This window comes from Hippichthys cyanospilos, chromosome 3, assembly GCF_059441005.1.
Source record: "Hippichthys cyanospilos isolate Australia breed blue-spotted pipefish chromosome 3, RoL_Hcya_1.0, whole genome shotgun sequence".
In the NCBI taxonomy this organism is placed as follows: domain Eukaryota; kingdom Metazoa; phylum Chordata; class Actinopteri; order Syngnathiformes; family Syngnathidae; genus Hippichthys; species Hippichthys cyanospilos.
Genome location: NC_142371.1, coordinates 430,744 through 453,128, shown reverse-complemented (window position 1 = coordinate 453,128; position 22,385 = coordinate 430,744). Strand labels below are relative to the sequence as shown.

Genomic DNA, 22,385 nt, shown 5'->3' with positions numbered 1-22,385 from the left:
CTGTTGGTTGTTAAGAACACAATTATTAAGTTTTTGAGATTTATATTCATTTAATTCATTCCTTTTTAATAAAATTTGGTGTAAATCTTACACAGTGTCCCTTTAAGGAAGCTAAGAAACCTGTAGTCACTCATGCTGTCATTGTATGATACAGCACAAGTATTCAGTGTTAGCTAACCTGGTGGCGCATTAAAATGCAGTGGGACATTTCCAAGTCATACAGAAAAAGGTCCATTAAACATTGATAACTGCAAATATGTAAACAATGTGTTTTTTGAATCAGTCTATAAAAGCTGACATATATCATGCAGAATGATGGAAAAAAAGAATAAAGAATAAAGTAGCATTTGTGGTCCATAAAGGCTGCAGTTAATAAATGTAAAAAACAAAAGACAAAAAAAACCAAAAACTGATGAAATATCATATAAAAACACATTGCTTGCACACCGACCACACACGCGCGCGCACACACACACGCACAGTGTGTAATGTCTCCATTATTTATTCTGTCTTGCAAAGCAGACTGGAGTAGATCATGGATCAAGGATTCTTTGCACATACAGAGTGAAGCATAACTCATTTTAAATCAAAAATTGATTTGTAGACCCAAAAATCCGAATCGAACGAATTGTGAGACAGTCACGACTCTGGAGCTACCCTGCTGAGTCCTAGTGTGCTCATTAGAGGACATCCTGGAATTTCCAATGATGCAATTCACTATACTGTCTTGGTGAGACAAATAGACTCAAGAGTGGACACAAACAAATAGGTCTCGGGAGAACGTTTGAAGATACTTGCAGAAAATATTCAAATTGTGAAGTACTCAGCCATTGGAGCTGTAGCATGAAATAGTTTTTCAATTTTCACTTTTTTTTTACCTTCCCCACTGCTTTAGAGCGCCTCGTTGTCAACCATGAGTGGATGTGCATCACAGAGAGGGCTTTGCGCTGGTGTCGCCATTTTAGAGCGCCTCGTTGTTGCGGTGTGGAAAGGCTCCACGATGCCTCGGTTTAATACAATGTATATCAGATCAAACATATGTCTCACACGTGTACATTTTCTGGCGTTTGCGATTTTTAAATCATTCAAATTTATCGGGGTTATTAACAGCACTCCTCTGCGTTGAGTCAAATTTAAAAGACATTAATTTCACTCTACAAGGACCGATGCCTGTGAACGGACGTGATTATTCTCGCTATCTTTTTGAGGGGGTCTATTTGGGCAGAGGGAGTTAATTTGTTCAAGTGGAATTTAAACATTAGAGTTAGCGCCACTCTTCCAGAAAATTTCATTACCCGGGGGCCACACGGACAAGAACAAGTAGACTGTTACTGTCTGACAGCACTTGTCATATATTCAGAAGATTAAATATTTATTGAAACCACTTCTGGTTAGATGATTGAAAAAAACCAACAAAATTGTGTTTTTTTTCTGGTAATATTATGACATACAGTAAATCTTGTCTTTGCCAGAGTAATAGAATGAAAAGTGATCCAACATGAACATGAGATAACGCCACTTTGTTTCTTTGCCTCTCTCACTTATTTCCCAAGAGCATTTTTATGTAATAAACTCCATCAAGGCAAATGGAAATCCATTAGGGCATTTTGGAATAACACAAAAATCCATTTTTTTCCCCAACACTCTAAACAGACGCACTTTTATGGAAATCCGTTTTTGAAATCTAAAAGCTCACTAAGGAAATGCGATGCTGACAGGATGGAGGGTGTCACATTAAGTTTGCACAACGAAACAAGTGCGTAACGTAAGCAGGAGCATCCGGTGGCCCCATCTCGTTTTGAGATGAGAATTTGCAAGTCGCTCCGCTATATGCTCGGGTCGGATTTCCCTTTCCACTTTCATCACGTTGCATATTTAAAAGAAGAAATTAAGATAGTGCTTCACAAATTGTTGCTTTACTTTCATGAATGAATAGTTCAATACTGCAATATCTAGTGCAATTATTTTCAAACCAAGAAATATGTAGCTCTCCAAATATCACCTTTAATTCAATACAAAAAAAAAATACTGTATATAAAAGGAATTGAATGTCTGGACTCTAAAATACATTAAAAATGTTGTCGGTAGTTAAAAGGGAAAAAAAAAGAAATGAGACCCTAATTAAATTGTTAAACTGCTGAGTTAAAATGGTTTTGTTTTGACTGTGAAACTGGAAGTGAATAAATTGTGAAGATCAAATGTTTTGAACTTAAAGGGCTGTCTCTTTTTTAAACTTGTCAACTATATAGGCATATCAGCGGCCACTTGTTTGCATTTTTTTTAATTCCTCCTCTCCGCCTCTCACTCACTATTATATTAACTCTATGGTTTCCCCTGTATTTCAAACACATTCATCAAAAATGTAGTCATGTATACATAAGCTAGCTTATTTTATTCAGCAACTCCAGAAGACATCATCAGTTTTATATACAATATATATATATATATATATATATATATATATATATATATATATATATATATATATATATATATATATATATATATATATATATATTAGGATTCAAACTGCCATTAAAAGGTCAGATACAGATCACATAGAAGCAAACCACTGTTTGATTGGAGCCATATTAGTGTGAAAATCAAAGTTTTTGTTCTAATGCAAATTACCTTATAAGAGAATGGAGTAGAAACAGACTTTTTTGGATGAAAGATTGAAGTCAAAACCTTTTTTTTTTTTTATGGGGGGGGGGGGGGGGTGTAGGTCCCATGTTTATATTAGTATACAGTATGTACAGTATACAGTAGGCACAAAACACAACATTTTGTCTGCCTTTAAATGTAAATCAAAAATGGCCGGTCCAGAAGGGGTTCTCTTTTAAAAAATGGCCGGGGTTGAATGAGTTAAACATTAAAAGGAAGAAGAAAGAACATCTGTAATTATTTTACCCGGTTTTATAGTCACACTGGAGTCCTTCTCCAGATTCCACGCCTCCCACTGAAGTGATTTGTATCAATAAATCAACTTTTTGTGTACTCGCTTTGTAGTTTATGCAGTTAGTGTTGCAGAGTGTTTAACGTTTCAGTTAATTTCCTCTGACTACAAGGCACTTCTTTCTTTTAACATCAGTTTTTGATTAGTCTGCAGAGGTCCAACCAGACGGATGCTTTCATTTCTTCCTTTATTGCTGAAGCCCCAAATCACTCATTCCTGCCGTATACAAACTCATGATGCATTCGGGCTGCTCTTATGTTCTGCTATCCATTATGCTAGCCGGGGATCCTGCTTCCAGATTAGCTTGACATTGTCCTGCGGTTGAAATTGCATATTTGGTTTGATTCCCTCCCTTCGAGAGGTCTTTCCATCCAGTTGAGAAGTCAGTAAGATTCATTCTAGTTTAATGCTTTGATGTCTCTCACACACACACACACGCCAACACACACACAGTAAATGCTTGTCTACAGCAGAAAAGCCAAGCAGGTGCGTGCACACACACACGATTACACACACACATTGGGTATGGTAAAACCTGCTTTTATCTTAAGGCGGGGATTTGCTTCTAGATTACTCAAGATGCTCCAAGCTCATTTCCCTTTCTTTGTTTTCTCCCCTGCTATTCTTTTCAAGCGCTAAAACTCCCCATTTGGTGTTTTTTTTTTTTTTTTTTAAATGCCTGCTCTGTTTTCACTCCCATCGCTCCTTTAGTTGATCTGCATTCAGACTTCCTTGGTGGAAACCTCCCTCCTTCTACCTTGCTCTTTTTTTTTTTTCCTCCAAATGCTATAAATACCATTGTCCCCTTGCAACATTTGGCACTGTATTGTGTTGCATCGTTCCAGTGCAGCAAAAGCTCCTTTCTAGCAAAGGGGCAACCTTCACCTTTGACCCTGTTATAATGGCACTTTTTCTGCTGACTGTAATGTCAGCTGTAAACACCAAAAGAAATAGCTTTAACCATTTATGCACTTATGTTGTTGTCAGATGAATGAATTGGACTTTCTTTTTTTTTTATAATAAGGAAAAATAACATAATAAAAGGTTCCAAACAGCGAGAAAAGGTTTTTTAAGCTCCTGGACAAAATGCCAGATGGGACCACTGTTTTCGGCAATACTGTATAGCGAACCTTTGCTATTATTATTGGATAAAAACGGAGCTCTGTCATAAATACCAATAAAATAATTCATGCTGTCCAAAAAAAATAAATAAATAAATAAATAGTTTTACACCACAAGATGTTTTCAAAGCACTATTCATGAGAAAAATGAAAATCTTCAGTTTACCTGAGCTCACCCTACTTACCTACACCAGATGGCACCAGCTTGAACATAAAACATGTCAAGTTGCAAAGCATGGCTTAGCAAAAAATATATACAGTATATTAAAAAAAAAAAAGACTAATGTCAACTCGCACATACAAGATGTGGAGATCGATTGGACGAGGAAATCATTGTCTTATAGAGTATGGGTTATTTGAGCATTGCATTTCTAGAACAGTCATAACATATCTAAAATGGCAGAATTCCAGTTGTGCAGCCATGGCTTGAGATTTTTATTTGGGTCGACTTATAATAGATGTATACAAAAAAAAGACATCAAACCTACTGAATGTAAATTTGTACAGAATGAAAACACCTGCAAACCGTTTTTTTTTTCCCCATGTGAAAACTGTTAAAATTATTACACCTAAGAATAAAAAGGTTGAAGAAATGACGTCATTTCAAAAGCACTCACTCTGTAAAGCCATTTAAAGAAGTGCTTTTATCACTGATGTACCCCCTGTGAAATATTTTATATAATAAATATTATATTTAAATATTAAAATTGTTCTGCCATTTTTGCTGCATTTATTAAACTTTGGAACCACATTTGTTGTGGTATCACCAGCTTATTGTAAACATCATCAGTTTGTTTTGTTTTTTTGGCTCATCTGCTGGAAAATTGTGTTACTAATAACAATATGGATCTGTATAAAACAAAGCCAGACAATGATGAGCAATAAGTTGCTTCATGTTCCCAATAATTTGCTCTCAATTTGAAAAGAAAACTGTATCACAGCATCCAAATATAATACATTAGATTTAATGATACTTGCAGAAACCCAGTTAAAATCTCACATCCCCCTGAAGTGTTTTACTCATACCCCAATTTGAGAACCAGTGCTATAAAACAAGACTAATGGTCAATTTTAATGTCTGATGCTTGAAAATGTGTCTCATTTTGAATGTTAAACTCACAGGAAACATTTGTTTTAGGCCTATAGACTAAATGTCTGGTGCGATAAAACTTAAATGTAAAAGATAATAAAAAGGAAATGCAGTACTTAAAAAATATTGATTTTCTATTTCACTGCTTTGTCTCTTTGTGGTTTTGAAAATGTGAAAATTGCATGTACACTACATAGATGCAACCCAATTAATTTTACGCAAACCTATTTTTTACTTCTTTTGTGTGTTTGTACATTCGAAATTGTATTTTTTTTATATGATAACATTATCATTTTTTTTATCATTTTTTTACATTTCTCTTTATTCTACCCATTTTTTATGTATTCTTACAGTAATTGTACTTCATTGCTGTGAAAAATCATTTTTGGTTCGGAATGTAGTATTTCTGGCTTGAAATAACCAAATATGGTTCCTTGCTTTTAAAAGTGCAGGTAGGTGCCTCAAATTCCTCATTCCTCCTTTGAAGCACGTTGTAATACAAAATATCTAAGGATCTTTTTTCTTTTTTGTTCTAATCCTCCTTAAGTAAGCCACATGCTCCCATTTTGTTAGATTAAGCATAAGTCTGCACTGCGCATTATTATAAAAAAAATAAAAAATACAGCAATTGCCCAGGGAAAAGAACATCTCATCGAGGCAGGAAGCGACAGAATGAATGCCCAACATTTAATTACTCCTTCATGTGGCTATAAAAGCCAGGAAATGAGGGGGAGAAGAGCTCGGGTTTGACGAGAGTGGTGAGGGAAAGACATTGAGCGCTGTGTTTCGATCTTTATTTAATAATTGAATAATAATCTCCTTGGAGACCTGACCTAGAACCAGCGAGGAGGAGAAGCTGCAGCAGGCCCAGCGTGACACTCTGCTGCCCCCTTGTGACATTTTAGCAACACGCACACACGCATCACACACACACACACACACGTACATCTCTGATGGAACTTTTCTACTGACTGCATCATGCTCCTAACATACTGTACTGTACAGTATGTTCTTGATTTATAGCAGATATGAGCCATGGTCAGTCATGTGAAGAGAAAGATGGCTTTTGGATGTCAAGATGGAATATATTTCATTTTGTCACCCAAACTAGACACTCACTGGTAGACGTTATCTTCCTGTCAGCCAGTCATTCTTTTCAGACTGATGTATGAGCGTTGGGGTTAGGGGACAACGTGGCGCTAACATGGAGGGGGGAAAAAAACCTCACCGCTGGGCCCTGAGTCCATTCGTTGACAAATGCACACATTTACTTCCACACCTATCTGCTTTGGGTTAATAATAACACAGGATACTGTATGTACTCGAGCTCAGATCTGCATTATGATGTACAAAATGTGTTGTGCCAGTGTTATGCAAATTGTGGCAAAGCGTTTTTTAATTGACTATCAGTATATGACACTACATATTTCTAAACTTTTTTGATTTTTGGGAGGGGAATAAAATTATTAAATTCTTCTTTGCAGTAATATGCTTTATGCATCTTCACTGGTCTAAACGACATTTTGATTACATTTATGGTGTATGAATCAAGCAGCAAAATCCTCCTCTTTACTTGTTTCAACGGGTGGCCATTTTGTTCCTGGTCGTCAACTAAATATGACATCACAAGTTGCTCAGGGTTCAGGTGTTGAGTCAGTCGGATTTGCTCAAGCTGAGCTTTGATTGGTTGTTAGTTGAGCTCCGAGCAATTCTGATGTCATATTTAGTCAACAAAAAGTGGCAAAATGACCTCCGCCTGAGATGGGTATTTAAAAAAAAAAAAAAAACTGAATCTCACTGCTTAATTCATATTCTACAGACACGATATTAATCAAAATGCCATGTTTAGATTAGCAGGATGGCATGTAACAAACTGAATTGAAGAATCTTTTGGGGTTGACTTTCCCTTAAAAACTTAAAAGATTGCTATCAATATAAATAATAATAATAATTTGAAGATTTTACCAAAAACAGAAGAAAATCTGTAACACAATATTCAATCAATCAATCAATCAAATTTTATTTATATTCTTTTGACACGCCTTTATTTCCATTTGCATGACATAATTTTGGGCCTAACAGTACAAACTGTAGTTATAACATACAGCACCTGAAACCAACTACTGGTCACACTTTGGATGACAAAAAGACACCAAGTTAAGTCAACTAAAGGCAAAAAAAGGAATGAAAAAAATTGCTAAATATATACCGTACATATTTACAGCACATATACAATCTGAACGAAGTGACCAAATAGCTTGCTGTCCACTTCAGTGACAGAAAGTGGCGCACACTAGCATTCACGTTAGCATTACCATCTAGCTTCATCGTGTTACTCGTCAGCGTGGGTAAAATCCTTTGATCGCCTAGGAGAGATTCACAATGGGCGGGAATCACCGTCTGGGCCATTACCAGGCATTTAGCTTTGATCCATCTTGTATTATAAATAATCGGTCTTGTATTTGTGAATTGTAAACTGTACCTGCCTACTGCTCATAGACAGTCATATATACTGTCTATATATATATATATATATATATATATATATATATATATATATATATATGGCCACACACAAGATAAATCAATTTGAGTAATTTAATAAACGCTTGTTTAAAAAAGCAGCTGCTAACTACCGATGCGGTGCTTTGTTTGCGCAGTCTGCGTCGCGAGGGCTACACGATGCAGGTGAACGTCAACGACTACCTGGACATCTACTGCCCTCACTACAACGACAGCCAGCGCATGGTGGGCACCAGCGAGCAGTACGTCCTCTACATGGTCAGCTACCACGGCTATCGCAACTGCGACCCCCAGATGGGCTTCAAGAGGTGGGAGTGCAATCGGCCGCACGCCCCCCACGCCCCCATCAAGTTCTCGGAAAAGTTCCAGCGCTACAGCGCCTTCTCGCTGGGCTACGAGTTCCACGTCGGCCAGGAGTACTACTACATCTGTAAGGGTCATTAGCATTAGCATATTTGCATAGTAAGCGTTATCTGTTGGTTTTGGTTCATGTAATTATTGCAATCTGGACGTCAGCGTTTTCTGTGCATTTTTTTATTTATTTATTTTTTTGCAGCCACGCCGACTCATCACCATGGCCGCAGCTGCCTGAGACTACGTGTGTACGTTTGCTGCTCCACAGGTGAGTCTGGCACTTTTTACACCCACAACCAGCATCCATCTGGGATGCTCTGCCCACACGTACTGTCTGTAGACACGCTAACACGTCATCATGCTGCGCTGGGGACACCTGCTGGCTGCACGGCCATTAAAAATGTTGGGGGTTTTTGAGTCAGTATTAAATGGACATTTGAATCATGCAAAATCAAAGATGTATTTGTACGTCTTTAAAAAGTGCAGACATTCAATCTCAAGTGCGTCTTTACAGGATTTTTTTTTTTTATTTTAAGGGTAATGGAGAATCTGAAAATAGATGGCATTGAATGGGTTAATTTCTTGCGTGCAAACAGTGGAGCGCTTAATGTCTTTAGTATTCATTTCATAGTATTTTTGAAAAAGTATCCGAGTGAACTCAAATTTTCTTCTGCTACACAGGATCTGTTTTTATTTTGACTAGCATTTACCATGTATTAGCACATTTGTAAAGAGCAAACAAAAGTTGTTTTTTTTCAGGTTTGGTAAAGTTTAAATTAAAAGATTGCTACCAATTTTTTTGTATACCAGCTATGCAGTGACAAGGTATTCTATTCGATTCTATTCGATTCGATTCTATTCTATTCTATTCAGTTCAAAACCTGAGGTGTGTGCTTGCCCCCCCCCCCCCCCCATTTTTTTATTTTAAAGTACATTTTTGGCAAAGAGGACCAGCCCATTGACCAGTTATTAGTGCACATTTTTCTAGCAAATAAGCTAGAAATAAAACAGATGATCTTACACGATCTAGCTTCTGAAGTAACTGAATAAAATACACTCTGAGATACCACTGTTCTATGTAGAGTAGTATGTCTGAGAATAGTGAGTCCGGCGTATTGGTCATGTGTCTGCTGCATGCGCCCCATGCACGGATCGGCATACTAATTGACAAAGCATGCCTTGGCTTGGTAAGAAGTGTTGTCTTCATTTGGGAAAATATAACAGAGGGTAAATTCATCAAGACAAATTATAGGATATGTAAAGTGTGTCCTAATTTTTTATCATTTGGCAAACTACATGGACTGTGATTCGGAAATGCAATTTGGGAATTACAGAATGCACTCTTTAATGTTGTTGGTCAGGTTTATCATTTGTCAGGCAAGTGACAACAACAACAGACACACACACACACACACACACACACACCTATACACACACTCACGCACACACACGCACAACCTACACACGCACTCAGTGTAAAACAGGTATCGTTTTATTCATGCGCCAACTGAGTTTCCCCTGCAGTGTTTTCTCTCTCTCTCTCTCTCTCTCTCTCTCTCTCTCTCTCTCTCTCTCTCTCTCTCTCTCACACACACACACACACATGGTCCTCTTTTCCATCTGTCTCCCTTCCCTTGTCAGAATCTATTTATTAGTACTTCACGCGGTCAGTGGGTGGTTATGTATATGTTGTCTTAACCTGTCTCACTGGCTCTGACACACAAACTCACTCACTTTGATCCCTGGCCTGTCCAGTCTTTTTAACTTGCCACCCCTGGAATATTAACCTCTCCTCCTGGTGGACTCCATCACCTTTCATCCCCCCTTCTCACAGTGCAGCCGCAGCTCGTCAGTCAGAGCGCCCCTGGCCATTTTGTTAACCCCAATGCTCTTTCCTTTGCTGCTCTCTTGCACGCATCTGTCAAACTCTGTAGTTAGAAGTAATTAAAAACGCTTTGGTCAATAGTTTAACCCTTGCTCCCTTACCCCTTTCTCTCTTAGCTTCTGATGTAGATGACGAGCCAGAACCGACAGAAGCAGACTACACGCTTAGACCGGGCCTAAAAATGGACAATGTCGGTGAGTCATTGTCTTCTTTGCACCTGAGAAAGTGTGGAAAACATCTTTGAGGCACATCTGTAATAAGACACACTCATACTTGTTCACACTGGAATCACATCTTCAGTGCCAAGTGTCATAAAAGAACTTGTCATTCATTCCCATAGGTGGAAATATTTATTAGGCCACAAATTGACAATTAAAAATTTAGCTTACTAAAATTACCAAGCAATAAAAAGATTTGGAGGGAAAACCTGCTTTACAAGACCTTAAAGGGATAGTCCACTTACTTTAAAAATTTTAAAAGTTACCTGAGCCTTAAACATGTGCAAACGTGTTCAAAAATTGTTTTGAAAGCCAATAACTAGACATGAAAAATGAGCTAGCTGTTAAATTAATTATCACTATCAAATTCACCACTCTTCACTTGACCTCTGTTATTTGCTTATCATATTTGTGTGCAGCATAACAGCTAAAATGCTGCTTCATCAGGTTTGCTCAACATTAAATTTGCACAAATTAACTTGGTGTGTAGACCTGTGAGCTTCACTGGTTATATATACTCAATTTAATTGTAAAATCTCTGCTACTCATAACACATGTTTGTTTTTAACTTTGCATTTGAACTCATTCAATTCAAAAGACGTACATATCTTAAACAATTCAGAAATTTAGTTTCCTTTTTAATTTTTCACTTTAACAGATTAATTGTTTTAGGTTCTAAAACACCAAAACAATTGAATAAATTGAGTACAAAAGTACGAAATAACTACATGAATAAAATGGTCACTGAAGTTTAGTCTGATGTATTGATGTAATCAATTACTTTAGGTAATAAAGTACTAAAGGAATGGATTAATCACTACACTTAGGGTTAGGGTTAAACGCAGACTTTTCCCACTTACTGAACTAATGTACCCCATTAGTTTGATTCTGTTGTTTGGGGGACAACGATTCTTTTGCTGGAGGAAGCTCACATACCTGAAGTAGTGTATCGGTAATAGATAAGGGTCCATAGACCATTCTGCTTGTGGCGATTCTGGCCAACTACTTTGGTGAAGTCCATGAGCAGCGGCTGTAGCACAGAACAGATGATAGGAAACTCATAGTTCCCAGAACAACTGTATACTCAATGCTCCTTGTTTTCAGTCTCTTTTGGTCGATGGCGCCGCAGCAGGATTTACTGGCCTCGTTGGCTGCATTGGTTCCGGTCCGTTAAGTCAAGGTTCCGGCTGCTGTTTATTGGTTAGTGTTTGGCATGACGGTAGTGGCGGCTCAGGCTCAGACTGTAGTTTATGCTTAAATCCCCAAAACACAGTTTTTTTCTTTTTTTTTTTTTTTTTTTGGGGGGGGGGGGCTAAGAACTCATATGGCTCTTTTTTTTTCCTTTGATTGACTGTTGAGAGCCCCACAGCAATCTGGTGGGATATACTCCAGCCACCAGAGGCTTGAAGCGGATATATTTTTGAGGCTCAAATATGTTGGAATGTGTAGGCATAAGTTGCTAGATGTCGTGGGATTTGATTGACAGTTGAGCGAGGCGTGGCTTCTGTGCATTCAGAGGACACCTCCACAGTGTTTGTTGAATTTGAAACCCCCTTTAATGAGATGGACTTTTTTAGGGCCAACACCGATACCAATTACAAGTAGTCAATACAAACTCCTCCTCCGTCTGACATGGCAGCCTCAGGAGGAGTGCCACCCCCCATGTTGAAATGGAAAATGTAATTAGTTTTTAATTAAAAACGGTCTAAATCATAATAAAAATCTAAATCACATAATGTCACTTGAAGAAAAACTTTTTTTTTTACTCGATGAAGCAATTTCTATTATTGAAGCGCGCAGATTGATGTGGAATACTTTAGAATCATGCAATACAATAGAATGATTTTGAATTATATGGAATGATATCAAACAATATGGAATCATGTAGAAAGACATTGAATGATATGGAATTATGAAAAATCTGAATTTTTGGCAAAATAGTGCAAAATAAAAAAAATATAATAAGAATAATAGCAATATAGTAAAATAATGTGTGAATACTTAAGCATTTATGCAATTAACCATTTCTATTAAAATGGTCTTATCTTTGTTTTATTTTCAAATAAAAACAAAAGATCCAACGTTTTAAATGAATAGCAGACTGAGGTAACAGTTTTAAACAAGGAGGCCAAGAAATTGTTTCTATTGAACGTCAAAACACGTATCGGCTCAAATCGGCACCATGCGTTCATTCTTAAACGCTTGTAAATGAGAATTATTTGGTTGCAAAGTTCACACTAGAGACTAGGAATCAACACAGGAGTTAACTTGACTAAAAAAAAAAGGCATGTTATTTGTAAAAAAAAAGCCAAATGTGCCTTTTCTAGACTGGGTTATGTCTACCTAACACTCTTTGCAAGGAATAAAAGAAAATAATTGATAGTGACCTCCAAGCTAGACGTTGGACACCGATGTCACACCGAGTGTTTGTGCATATGACAAACATGATGAGTCAATTGGAGACTTTTGGCCCTGACTTTATTGCATTTTGAAATAAATAAATGTACATCTAGACAGAAGGTGGATTTCTTCCACTAAATTACAACATATTGGCAAGCTTTATGCTGCGCAGGATTATACAGCATTTGATACCACAGGAATGATTCTAAATCTGTCATCGGTGATTTAACGTTGGCAAGCGAGCAGGTAGTAAATCGATAAGTGACAGACACAATTAAACGTCTCGGCCAATGGCGCGCTCGCTCGCTTTACAGCAACAAAAGCAACAACAATGTGCAGCCGGCCCGGCTGGAGTTATGCAAGCAGCCACGTGGGCATCAATCCTCATCCTGTCAGGCGTTTGCACTCTTCCGTGGCAGCTTGTAAAATATGCTCGCCATTCATCAGTTTATGTGCGTTTGCCTCGTAAATCAGTCTGTTCTCAAAAGTGTCACGAGAAAAGTCATCACTGTTGTGGCAAATGACTGCAGGTCATATGAACTTGCTGTCCTGTCCTCGTCTTCTTCCCGCCTTCGCCCATCTCTTTGCGCAACCTCCAAACTATAAAATTTACTTTTTTATTAACATGAATGTATGTAGGACAAAGTATTGTTTTCAGTAATCAAATAATCTGTCAATTCTTGTTCTGATTAATCAATGCATCAAATAAAAACAAGCACATTTTCATTTGCATCCCTCTACTCAAAAACTAGACATTAGGTCAAATACACAAACATACATTAGCTACGATCCGATGATTGGTTTGGTTCATATGATTGTTATACGTAATTTTACATATTAAACATAATTTAACTGAAGTAGCATGATGATTCTTTGCACGCCCATAAATTGAGACTGAATTAATATATAATTGAACCAAAAATCGTTTTAAGTCTAAAACTAGATTCTGAATCGAATCTGAGACACCGAATCGAATTGTGAGACAGTCAAAGATTTTTATTGTTGAAAAGCTGAGATGTTGAGCATTTACAGGGCAGACGGAAAATATGTTAACTCATTCATTGCCTGTCCTATTTGAATGGATCGTTTGATATTTGTATTGCCGTGTATCTTGAAATTAACATATACAATTCTGTACAATTCTGTATAGTGAATAGCAGGTGTGGTTGATACCACTTTGTTTCAGACCAATACCAGTACAAGCTGTCAACTCTTGTAGTCACCAATACCGTTACCAAGTACAGACACCACTTATACTTTTGATATACAAAAATTCCACCCAAAACAGTCATGAACTTCATGGCAACTTTCTCTTCTTCTAATTTGTCATTTCTACTTAAAACTACTCCAAGAGAGTGGCTGATCCTAGTATCGAGTGCCACCGAAACTTGTCATCAGTAATTGTTCATCCCTTATGAATAACAACTCTTTTGGTGTGAGAGTGATGAGCGAGTATTGCAGACCAAAAAAAAACCCCCACAAACAAGTACGTAAACAAACTTGACAAGCGAAGGCGTCTCCTCCACTGACATCCAATTACGCTTGTCGCGCCACATTTTTAATTACTGTTATTCACCTTTCACGCCGAGGACACCAGCCGGTTCCAAATCAGCCTGCTCGTTGTCACTCTTTCCATTTCACTCCTCTGCATACGACACTTCTGCGATTAGATTTCATCTGGAGCGAGGTGGCGCGAGCAATTCCCCGAGCAGCATGACGATGCTCATGTAACCGTCACCACCGATCAGATTTCAGCTTGTGACCAGCAGCTTCAGCCATTAGAGGAGAAATCAGAAGCTTTTTCTTTAATGGGCTTTATTATGGCAGCAATTATCGCTGACGACGTGTCGGACGACCTCTTCCAGGAACATCGGGAGGGATGTTGCTGATGAGAATTGTAACGTTAGTCACTCGGCCGCTTTTAGCATCGGTGGGAGGTCGCTTACTGATCCGAGCGCCTTTTTATTTTTAACTACAATTGCACTGTCTCGAACGTTGACATCTTGCACTCTGAAAGAGATTTTACATTCTCAACTGTCTAACGAATGAACTCACATAATTGAAAACGCCTTAGATGGGCCAATGCATAGCGATTGCCATGTAGTAATGCTTAAACAATGGATATTTGAACACAAATGGTGCTTCAACACATGTAGACAGACAGTATACTAATACTCACACACATTATTATGATTATTCGCTATGAAAATCTTTGTGAGTATTCTAGTTCTTTATTTAATCACTTTTTTTTGTTTTCCTGACTGTATTGTACTGCCCCCCGGTGTCGAACTCACTTGAAGGAGTCACAGTGAATGGGTTAAATTTATATTTAAAATATTATTTTTTAATTCCACTTAATTATTTTATTATTACATGATTTTTTTCGTTAAATAATATAGTGTTAATTTCGCCATTCAATTTATTTATTATTTATTTGGTGGAAAGGCTGTTACTGTGGTTAGAAAAGTGGTTAGCGCACTTATATTTAATCTGCCAATTAATCGGTAGGACCTTAAAATCTTGCACGGACTTGAACTGTGTCAGCAACTTTTAACGGTGCTCGATATGAAATGAACTGTACTCATGGACTGGTGTTCATATGAATAATTAAGTCATATTGAGAAAATAATGCTTAGGGCTACATGTGTTCTGGTTGAAATGATGATGAAAAGGATGTGATAATGAACTGAATCACTGAGTTCATCAAATTACCTGACCAAAAATAACAGCTGCTGTCTGGAATCGTCCCGTCTGACTTTTCAAGAGATATTCACTGGGACGGAAAGCGTTTCTAGTCCATGTTGAGACTTGAATTACCAATCTCATACCCACCCCATCGGGGCAGTTTCCTCAGACTATAACACTATGGCATAAATATTTATTGTGGCTTCTCACAAGCTCGGTGATGGCAAAAGTTCAGCATTGTTAAGTTTAGCCCGTGCTCTTCTCGATTCAAACGGTGGAGCCTTGTTTGCTAACTCACTCGAATGCCCGAGGACACCTTTTCCCGACACCTGGATATGACCTCAAAGAAGATTTGTGCAGTCAAAACAGCTTTTCATCTATTTTCACTGCCCTGTTGGATCCTATTACATAACATTGTACTGGTTGACGCCTTCAAAAGATCGCTTTTAATATACTGTTTTGTAAAAGTCCTTACCTGTAAAAATGAATCTTCAGATATTCGTGTATATGCCTATATAGACTATTGAGATTTATTTAAATTTATTATAGCAATATAAAGAATTTAAACCTGGTCTTCTTACTTCTTGTGGCAGCTAACTAAGCAACCAAACTTAAACAAGACAGACAAAGATGAACATTTATGCAGTTTTAATGTAAAAAGTTGCCTGATGGCTCATTGGACTTATAAAAACAATTGGACACTTTGCAAAGCCAAGTCCAAACATTATATATATATATATATATATATATATATATATATATATATATATATATATATATATATATATATATATATATATATTGTATTTTGGAGCTTCACTCCAAAAAAAAACCCCAAAAGACCAACATATTTCAAACATATTTCAAAACTCCTTTCACGAAATGTAATGTGAGCTTCCTTGATACAAGCGTGACGGCGGCGCCTTCGCTGTCTGAGCGCCTTAAACATAATTTACCTGTTTTCTACATGTCATGCCACCCTCGTGTGAGCCACTAATTATCTGCTTATATTTCACATTTGCACGTGAGGTGTGCATAGCTGCGTGCGCTCGTGTGTGTATGTGTGAACCAGTTGTGTAAGGCGCTTGTTTATGTCTTTAAAAATACATTCATCATCTTGTCAACCTCTCGCTGGTTTTTGTTTGATTTTTCAAAAGAACAGAGTGGCCAGGTCAGCTGTGATGAGGTCAAAAAAGAAGTAAAATGTGTATGTTAAATAGGTATAATAGTTTAATTATATTATAAGAACTGTTGCTTAGAATATTTGTCAGCTTTATTACTGCAGGGCTCAGGATTACTTAAACGCCCTTTGAGCCAGATTAAAGTGGAGATCTGGCCGTATATGGCCCGCAGGCCATACTTTGCAAATACCTCATGAGACGGATCCTCCAGACATGCAGCTAAAATCGTGTGTCGGCCTGCCATTCCAGCAGTCTGCTGTCTGTGTGAGCCACTGACCAGCTGCCAGACTCAAATTTTCCTTTTGAATCCGAGCGCCATCAAACATGAATAACAAAACGTCTTCTCGCCCGTCTCCTTTGTCGGCTTACCCATAAGGTGTGTCTGACCACGTGTCACGAAGAACAACGAGACAAAGGTTTGTGAGCGGCGCAAATTTCGATGACATCAGCAGGTGTGTGTTTTTGAGTGTATGTTTGTGTGTGTGTCTGGAAGGGAGTGTGTCACTGCAGAACAATCGGAGCTCTCTAATAACAGCTCACACGAGCTGCGTGTGTCACTCAGTCACCTGTCTGTTTTATTTCCACACATTATCGGACACTTTATTAGGTACACCTGAACAATTAGTTGGTAATATTTTGCTACTATTTTGTGACCACATAGAATTTTTCTACACCAGATAACTTGAAAAACATACACTTGTAATGATAATTTTGAATCTGAACATATTAATTCAACCTATTTAGCAGAAAAAATGTCATATATCTCAAGCCCTTCTTTTGCCTTTGTTGCTTTTTCATGTTTTTAATCCTTATTAGATGAATGTTAATAACCAAAAACATACAGTGATATAATGCAGATCTTAAACTGTTTGCTTTGTAATACAAGTAACAGTACTCGTATAGTCATTCAGACACTCCATAATTGTTTTTTGCAGAGTATAAAAAATATATATTTTTGTCTGTGTGTGTTGCTGCACCAGTCATGTTCAAAAATCCATGACTTAAAGCATCACCCCACCAGCAGATCCATACTAGTTACTAGCCCATCTATGGTGTTTCCCATTATGTGTTCAAATTGAGATAGCAGATTTACAATTTAAATGATGTGGTTGTTTTAAAGGGATTGTTCTCTTATTCAGCCATTTTCAGCAGTGAACAGCAATTATGTGTTTAATTAACTTGATGACTAAATTATTTCACAGTTAATGTCTTCAAAAACATATTTTTCCACTTGCGGCCAGTTGAAAATGACATCACGTGTCCTCAAAACTTAGGGTACACCCATTCACACCTCAGCTTGCGGATGTCACATGACCAAACTCAAAATCAGGTAAGTTGTGACCGTTTTTACTGCTGAAAATGGCTAAATAACTGTTATATATATATATAAATATATATATATATATATATATATATATATATATATATATATATATATATATATATATATATATATATATATATATATATATATATATATATATATATATGGCCACACACAAGATATTACGCAAAAATAACTAAGTTGAACCTGCACCTTGTTAAGTCATATCGCCCTGTGGACCGTCCAGATATCAGCATAGCCTTCAGCTAGACACCTGTGTATGTAATTGCTGGCGGCTACAGACATAAAGACAACATGCAGCTAATGTTTAGGTTACTAATAACATCTAGTCCAGACAGGAGGAGCAGTTTCACAATAATAACTCAACAACAACATTGACCTAATTTCAAAGTCTAATAACAAGCACCGAGCTTCATATTTTCTTTCAATTGCATTTCACGTTACGACATTAAATTGGGTCATCGAGTTAGTGAATTCCCCAACTACACAGACTAGATTGGCCTAGTTTGTTGCACAATTTGGTAACATTAAAAGGATTCCTCAAATCCAATCATGACTATTAAACAAATAAATAAAAATGTGCTCTAGTCCTTGAACGTAGAATAACAGGCCTTCCTGCCCCTCCCAACAATGTACAAGCAACAGACTCAAAAATTCTATGAAAAACTATATTAAAATTCCAAAACAATTAGGCCAGGCCCAGTAATATATAAAAAGTGGTTAGCACGTCTGCGTTCAGTTCAGTGTCCTGGGTTCAAATCCAGCTGACTCCGGCCTTCCTGTGTGAAGTTTGCATGTTCTCTCAGAGCCCGCGTGGGTTCTCTCCAGAGTCTCCAGCTGCCTCCCACTCTCCAAAAACATGCATGCTTGGTAAATTGGACTCTCTGGACTGTCCTTAGGTGTGAGTAGATGCGTGAATATTTATGTCTGCGTGTTCCTCACGAACAAGAGACCTCACACACCATGTCCTCACGATGCAACAAAAATGTGCGCGCGTGTGTACATGCGTGCATGTGTCTGTGTGTTTTCTCTATTCTCCCCACAAATTCCATTTTCCTCTCTTATCTTCTCCAGATGAATTTGACCCCTCTGTCCCCAAACTGGAGAAGAGCGTGAGCGGTAGCAGCCCGTCCCGGGACCGCCTCCTGCTTACCATCACCATGCTGCTGTTAGTCGCGCTCTTTGTCTCCTAGCAACGGCCATCGCATCAGCGTCACCATGCCAACGAGCCTTTGAAGGGTGGCCGGTACAGCGGCGGGCAGGACAGTGAAGATGCAGTCTGTGTATGTGTGTCGTCTCTTGATGTGTGTGAGTGTGTGCGTGCGCGCGTGCGTGAGTGTGTATGTGTTGATTCATGCACGCCACAGAAAGCATTTATAAAAGTGGCAACATCAGACTGAAATTATTAAATAATTGTAAAAAGAAAAAAAATGCATCAGTAAATCCACCCACACATTTGATTGGCTGGTTCACTTCCTGTTGTGTCGTTGCCATAGTTACGCAACGGGCCGAATTGAACTCAAATGAACTGAATCAAATGGATTTTTCCTGGATCTTGATGGAAACATTGTAGAGTTGAAGACATTTTCTTTTTTATTTGCAAGGAAAAGATAGTTCACGAACGCAACGTGGGACTTCGGAAGTTTTTTTTTTTTTTTTTCATCATATCCACATGCAGTCAAGTGGGGGGGTTCATAAAAGCATTTAAATATTCGAGGTTAACAAAGCACACGCAAGCGAGCATCCCTGCATGTGAACACTCAGCACGACCAAGGAGGAATTAAGGAGTGTGTTGGCCCTACCACATCTCAGTCTGTGGCCAGTTTGTGTTGTATGTGTGTGTGGGTGTGTGAACACATGCTAACATCCCGGCAGCACATCCACACACTTAACATCATTTAAATGCAAAAATAAATTAGGGAAAAAAATGCAACGTGAAGGTGAGGAGGTTATGACCAGCCAAAAGCGCCAACCACTTCTTCTACGAAAACAACTACAAGGAGAGCGTTCCCATGGCAACTAGCACCTTATTTCACCATGGTTACCAATACCCCCCCAACCAATCAATATGGACTCTAGTTGGGACGCCCCGACAGACTCTCTCGTTTACCCCTTTCACAATGCGGCGACATGTGGGGCGTTCGAGCGTGCGTGTAAATGTCAAAACCGGACAGTGAATGAACATTTAAATGTGTTGAAATGTCATGACAGTGAGTTTTTTTTCTACAAACTTGAAACTCAATGTCCTTCAGTGTAGCTTTTGTTTATTTTTTATTATTATTATTGCATTTCTGTGATGTGTCTTTGTTAATGGTGATGGAATTCGATGGAGCCATATGTCAACTTGGGCTGCACGCAGACCGGTTAGCAAATCTTGAGGGTGGGAGTGTTTTGCAGAAATTTTGTTTTCATCCAACTGGTTCTTCGACTTAAAGTTAAGCTTGAAGCGTCTTCGCACATGTTGCTGCATCTTGGGAACATAGTGGAACCTCAGAAGTTAAACATGATGTTGTTGCTGCCATGCTGTTTGACATGAGAAGCTCGTGCACACAGTGAAAGTCTCGAGACTAATTTTTTTTTAAGTAACATCAACTTTCCTCTCTAAAAACTGGTACTCTTTCGTGGTGACATAATAAAAAAAAAGCCAAAGAAAAAAACTATTCAATTTTTTGGACTCACCATAAATTTCTTTCAAGCCAGACCTAATTATATGTCGCACACACAAAAAGTTGAACATATTTATATGTTTAGAAAGAGCTGCTCCAACATATCTCTTAACATTGACACACTCTGATTGTTAAAATACTGCACCAACACAACAGTAGCATGCCTGTTTGAAAGCCTACCAGAAGTTATTGAAGATTACAATTCTGTAGTAGCACAGTGGAACAAAATGAAAAACAAATGTCTTATTTTTCGTGTAAATCGGAACCAATTCAATGACATTCAAGATGATACAGTTTTCAATTTGTTTATTCTTACACCATTATGTGATTAAAAACCTTAAAAATAAGATTTCCATGGCACCATCTGAATTTAGTTGTCAATTTCATAGCTAACTTTCGAGTCGAAGCTAAGGAAAAACAACGAGAGGGTCTTGAATTTGTCCCCTGTTCTTCAGAGGTTTCATTGTGTTCCCTCTGACAGTTTCAGTGAAACATTATTGATCGAGTGACACAGGCTAGAGCTTATAAGTGTGGATTTTTTTTTTTTTTGCATTGTAGTCTGCTTTCAAGAGAATGTGGCCTTTGAAATCACTTATATATACCGGGTACACACACACACACACACACACACACACACACACACATATATATATATATATAATATATATACACATGCACATTTTTTTCAGTTTTATTCTCGACCAAGATTGTTAATCCGATTATATGGACTCTATTAGAGCACAATGCAATGTGCGATGCAGCCCATGTGTATATATGGCTATGAGGGTAGGGTTGAGGGTTAAAGGGTCAATCATCCTTGCACTTAAGAATTAGGACACATAAGAACGTACGTGTGCGTGTGAGCGAGTGAAAGTGTCCGCGACGTTGTCTGGCGACGCATCAGAAGCATTTACTAGTGTTGGAAACAACAGTTACAATCATGTTTACCTTTGGAATGGAATGACTTTAAATGTAAAGCGAAGAAGCAAACAAACAAAGCATAGCAGAGGTTCTTCTAACCGTGAGCGTGATAACAAAATAATACAAATCCTACTTTTAACAAGATGTGCTTCCGCCTCTTATTTGTTTCAACAAACACATCAACGCAATCTGGTTTTGTCTTTGAGGATGTGACAAAATGGAGCGGTAATCCAATCTAGGAGGACAGCTGGAGATGTTGCAGCAGAGCGTGTGCGTGCTGTGTGGATAATGTTGTCAGATTGATTTTTTTTTTCCCATATCAAGGTAGAAACTTTCCCTTGCCAGTAATGCCTTTACACGCTCGGATTAATCCATGGATAACATCTTCTGTCACCAACTCGGCACGTGAGTGATTGCAAATGTAGGCGGCCATGTTTGTGCAGCAGGTTGAAGGTAGGTAAGAGTGGTCGACACTTGAACGCAACTTGTGTTTCTACTGTTACAGTTTGTCATCCACAAATAAACAGCCTTTAAAATCAAACAACAGGTGGTGGTGCATAGGGCCTAATGGTCTCGTCTACATGAAGGCGGGGTTCTTGCAAACTATCAGTAAATGTCTGGGTTTTGGCCTATTTGGTAAATGTGGCCGTTTTTTGTTTTGTTTTTTTCATCAAGATCGAATGTTTCAAAACCTTCGGCCAAAGTGGAAATTTGCCCAAACCTCCGGTTTCGTGGTTGCATGTAACCCGCTCCGATTGATATTTGCGTCATCGCGCTACTCTTTTTTTTTTTTCCACCAAAAACGCGGATACCGGTGACGTCAGAAGCAGAAGTTCTTTCTGATTGGATATAATTCGTGTCATTACTGCTGCCTAGCGATTTGGCATACTTGCACACGAATTTAAAACCGTACTATGCGGTTTCATATAGACTCGACTTTTTTTTTTATAAACAACGACGAGGAGGGAAACTATGCAGATTTAAATAAGCCGGAAAACATGTTGACAAGGCCTCACTAAATAAGTTTGCATATGTAAAAC

The 22,385-nt window shown here is 38.1% G+C and overlaps 1 protein-coding gene across 3 annotated transcripts in view; it reads left to right on the top strand.

Annotated features, from left to right (window-relative positions):
• LOC148425284 (ephrin-A3-like) overlaps positions 1-21,487 on the top strand; it is a 116,376-nt gene extending 94,889 nt beyond the window's left edge. For all 3 annotated transcript variants that reach the window (XM_088410889.1, XM_088410888.1, XM_088410890.1), the window contains exons 5-8: positions 7,828-8,120; positions 8,247-8,312; positions 10,046-10,123; positions 18,833-21,487. In XM_088410889.1, the coding sequence (XP_088267015.1) occupies positions 7,828-8,120; positions 8,247-8,312; positions 10,046-10,123; positions 18,833-18,951 (556 nt within the window). In that variant the 3' untranslated portion in view covers positions 18,952-21,487. The remainder of the gene's footprint in view (positions 1-7,827; positions 8,121-8,246; positions 8,313-10,045; positions 10,124-18,832) is intronic.
• The last annotated feature ends 898 nt before the right edge of the window (positions 21,488-22,385 follow it).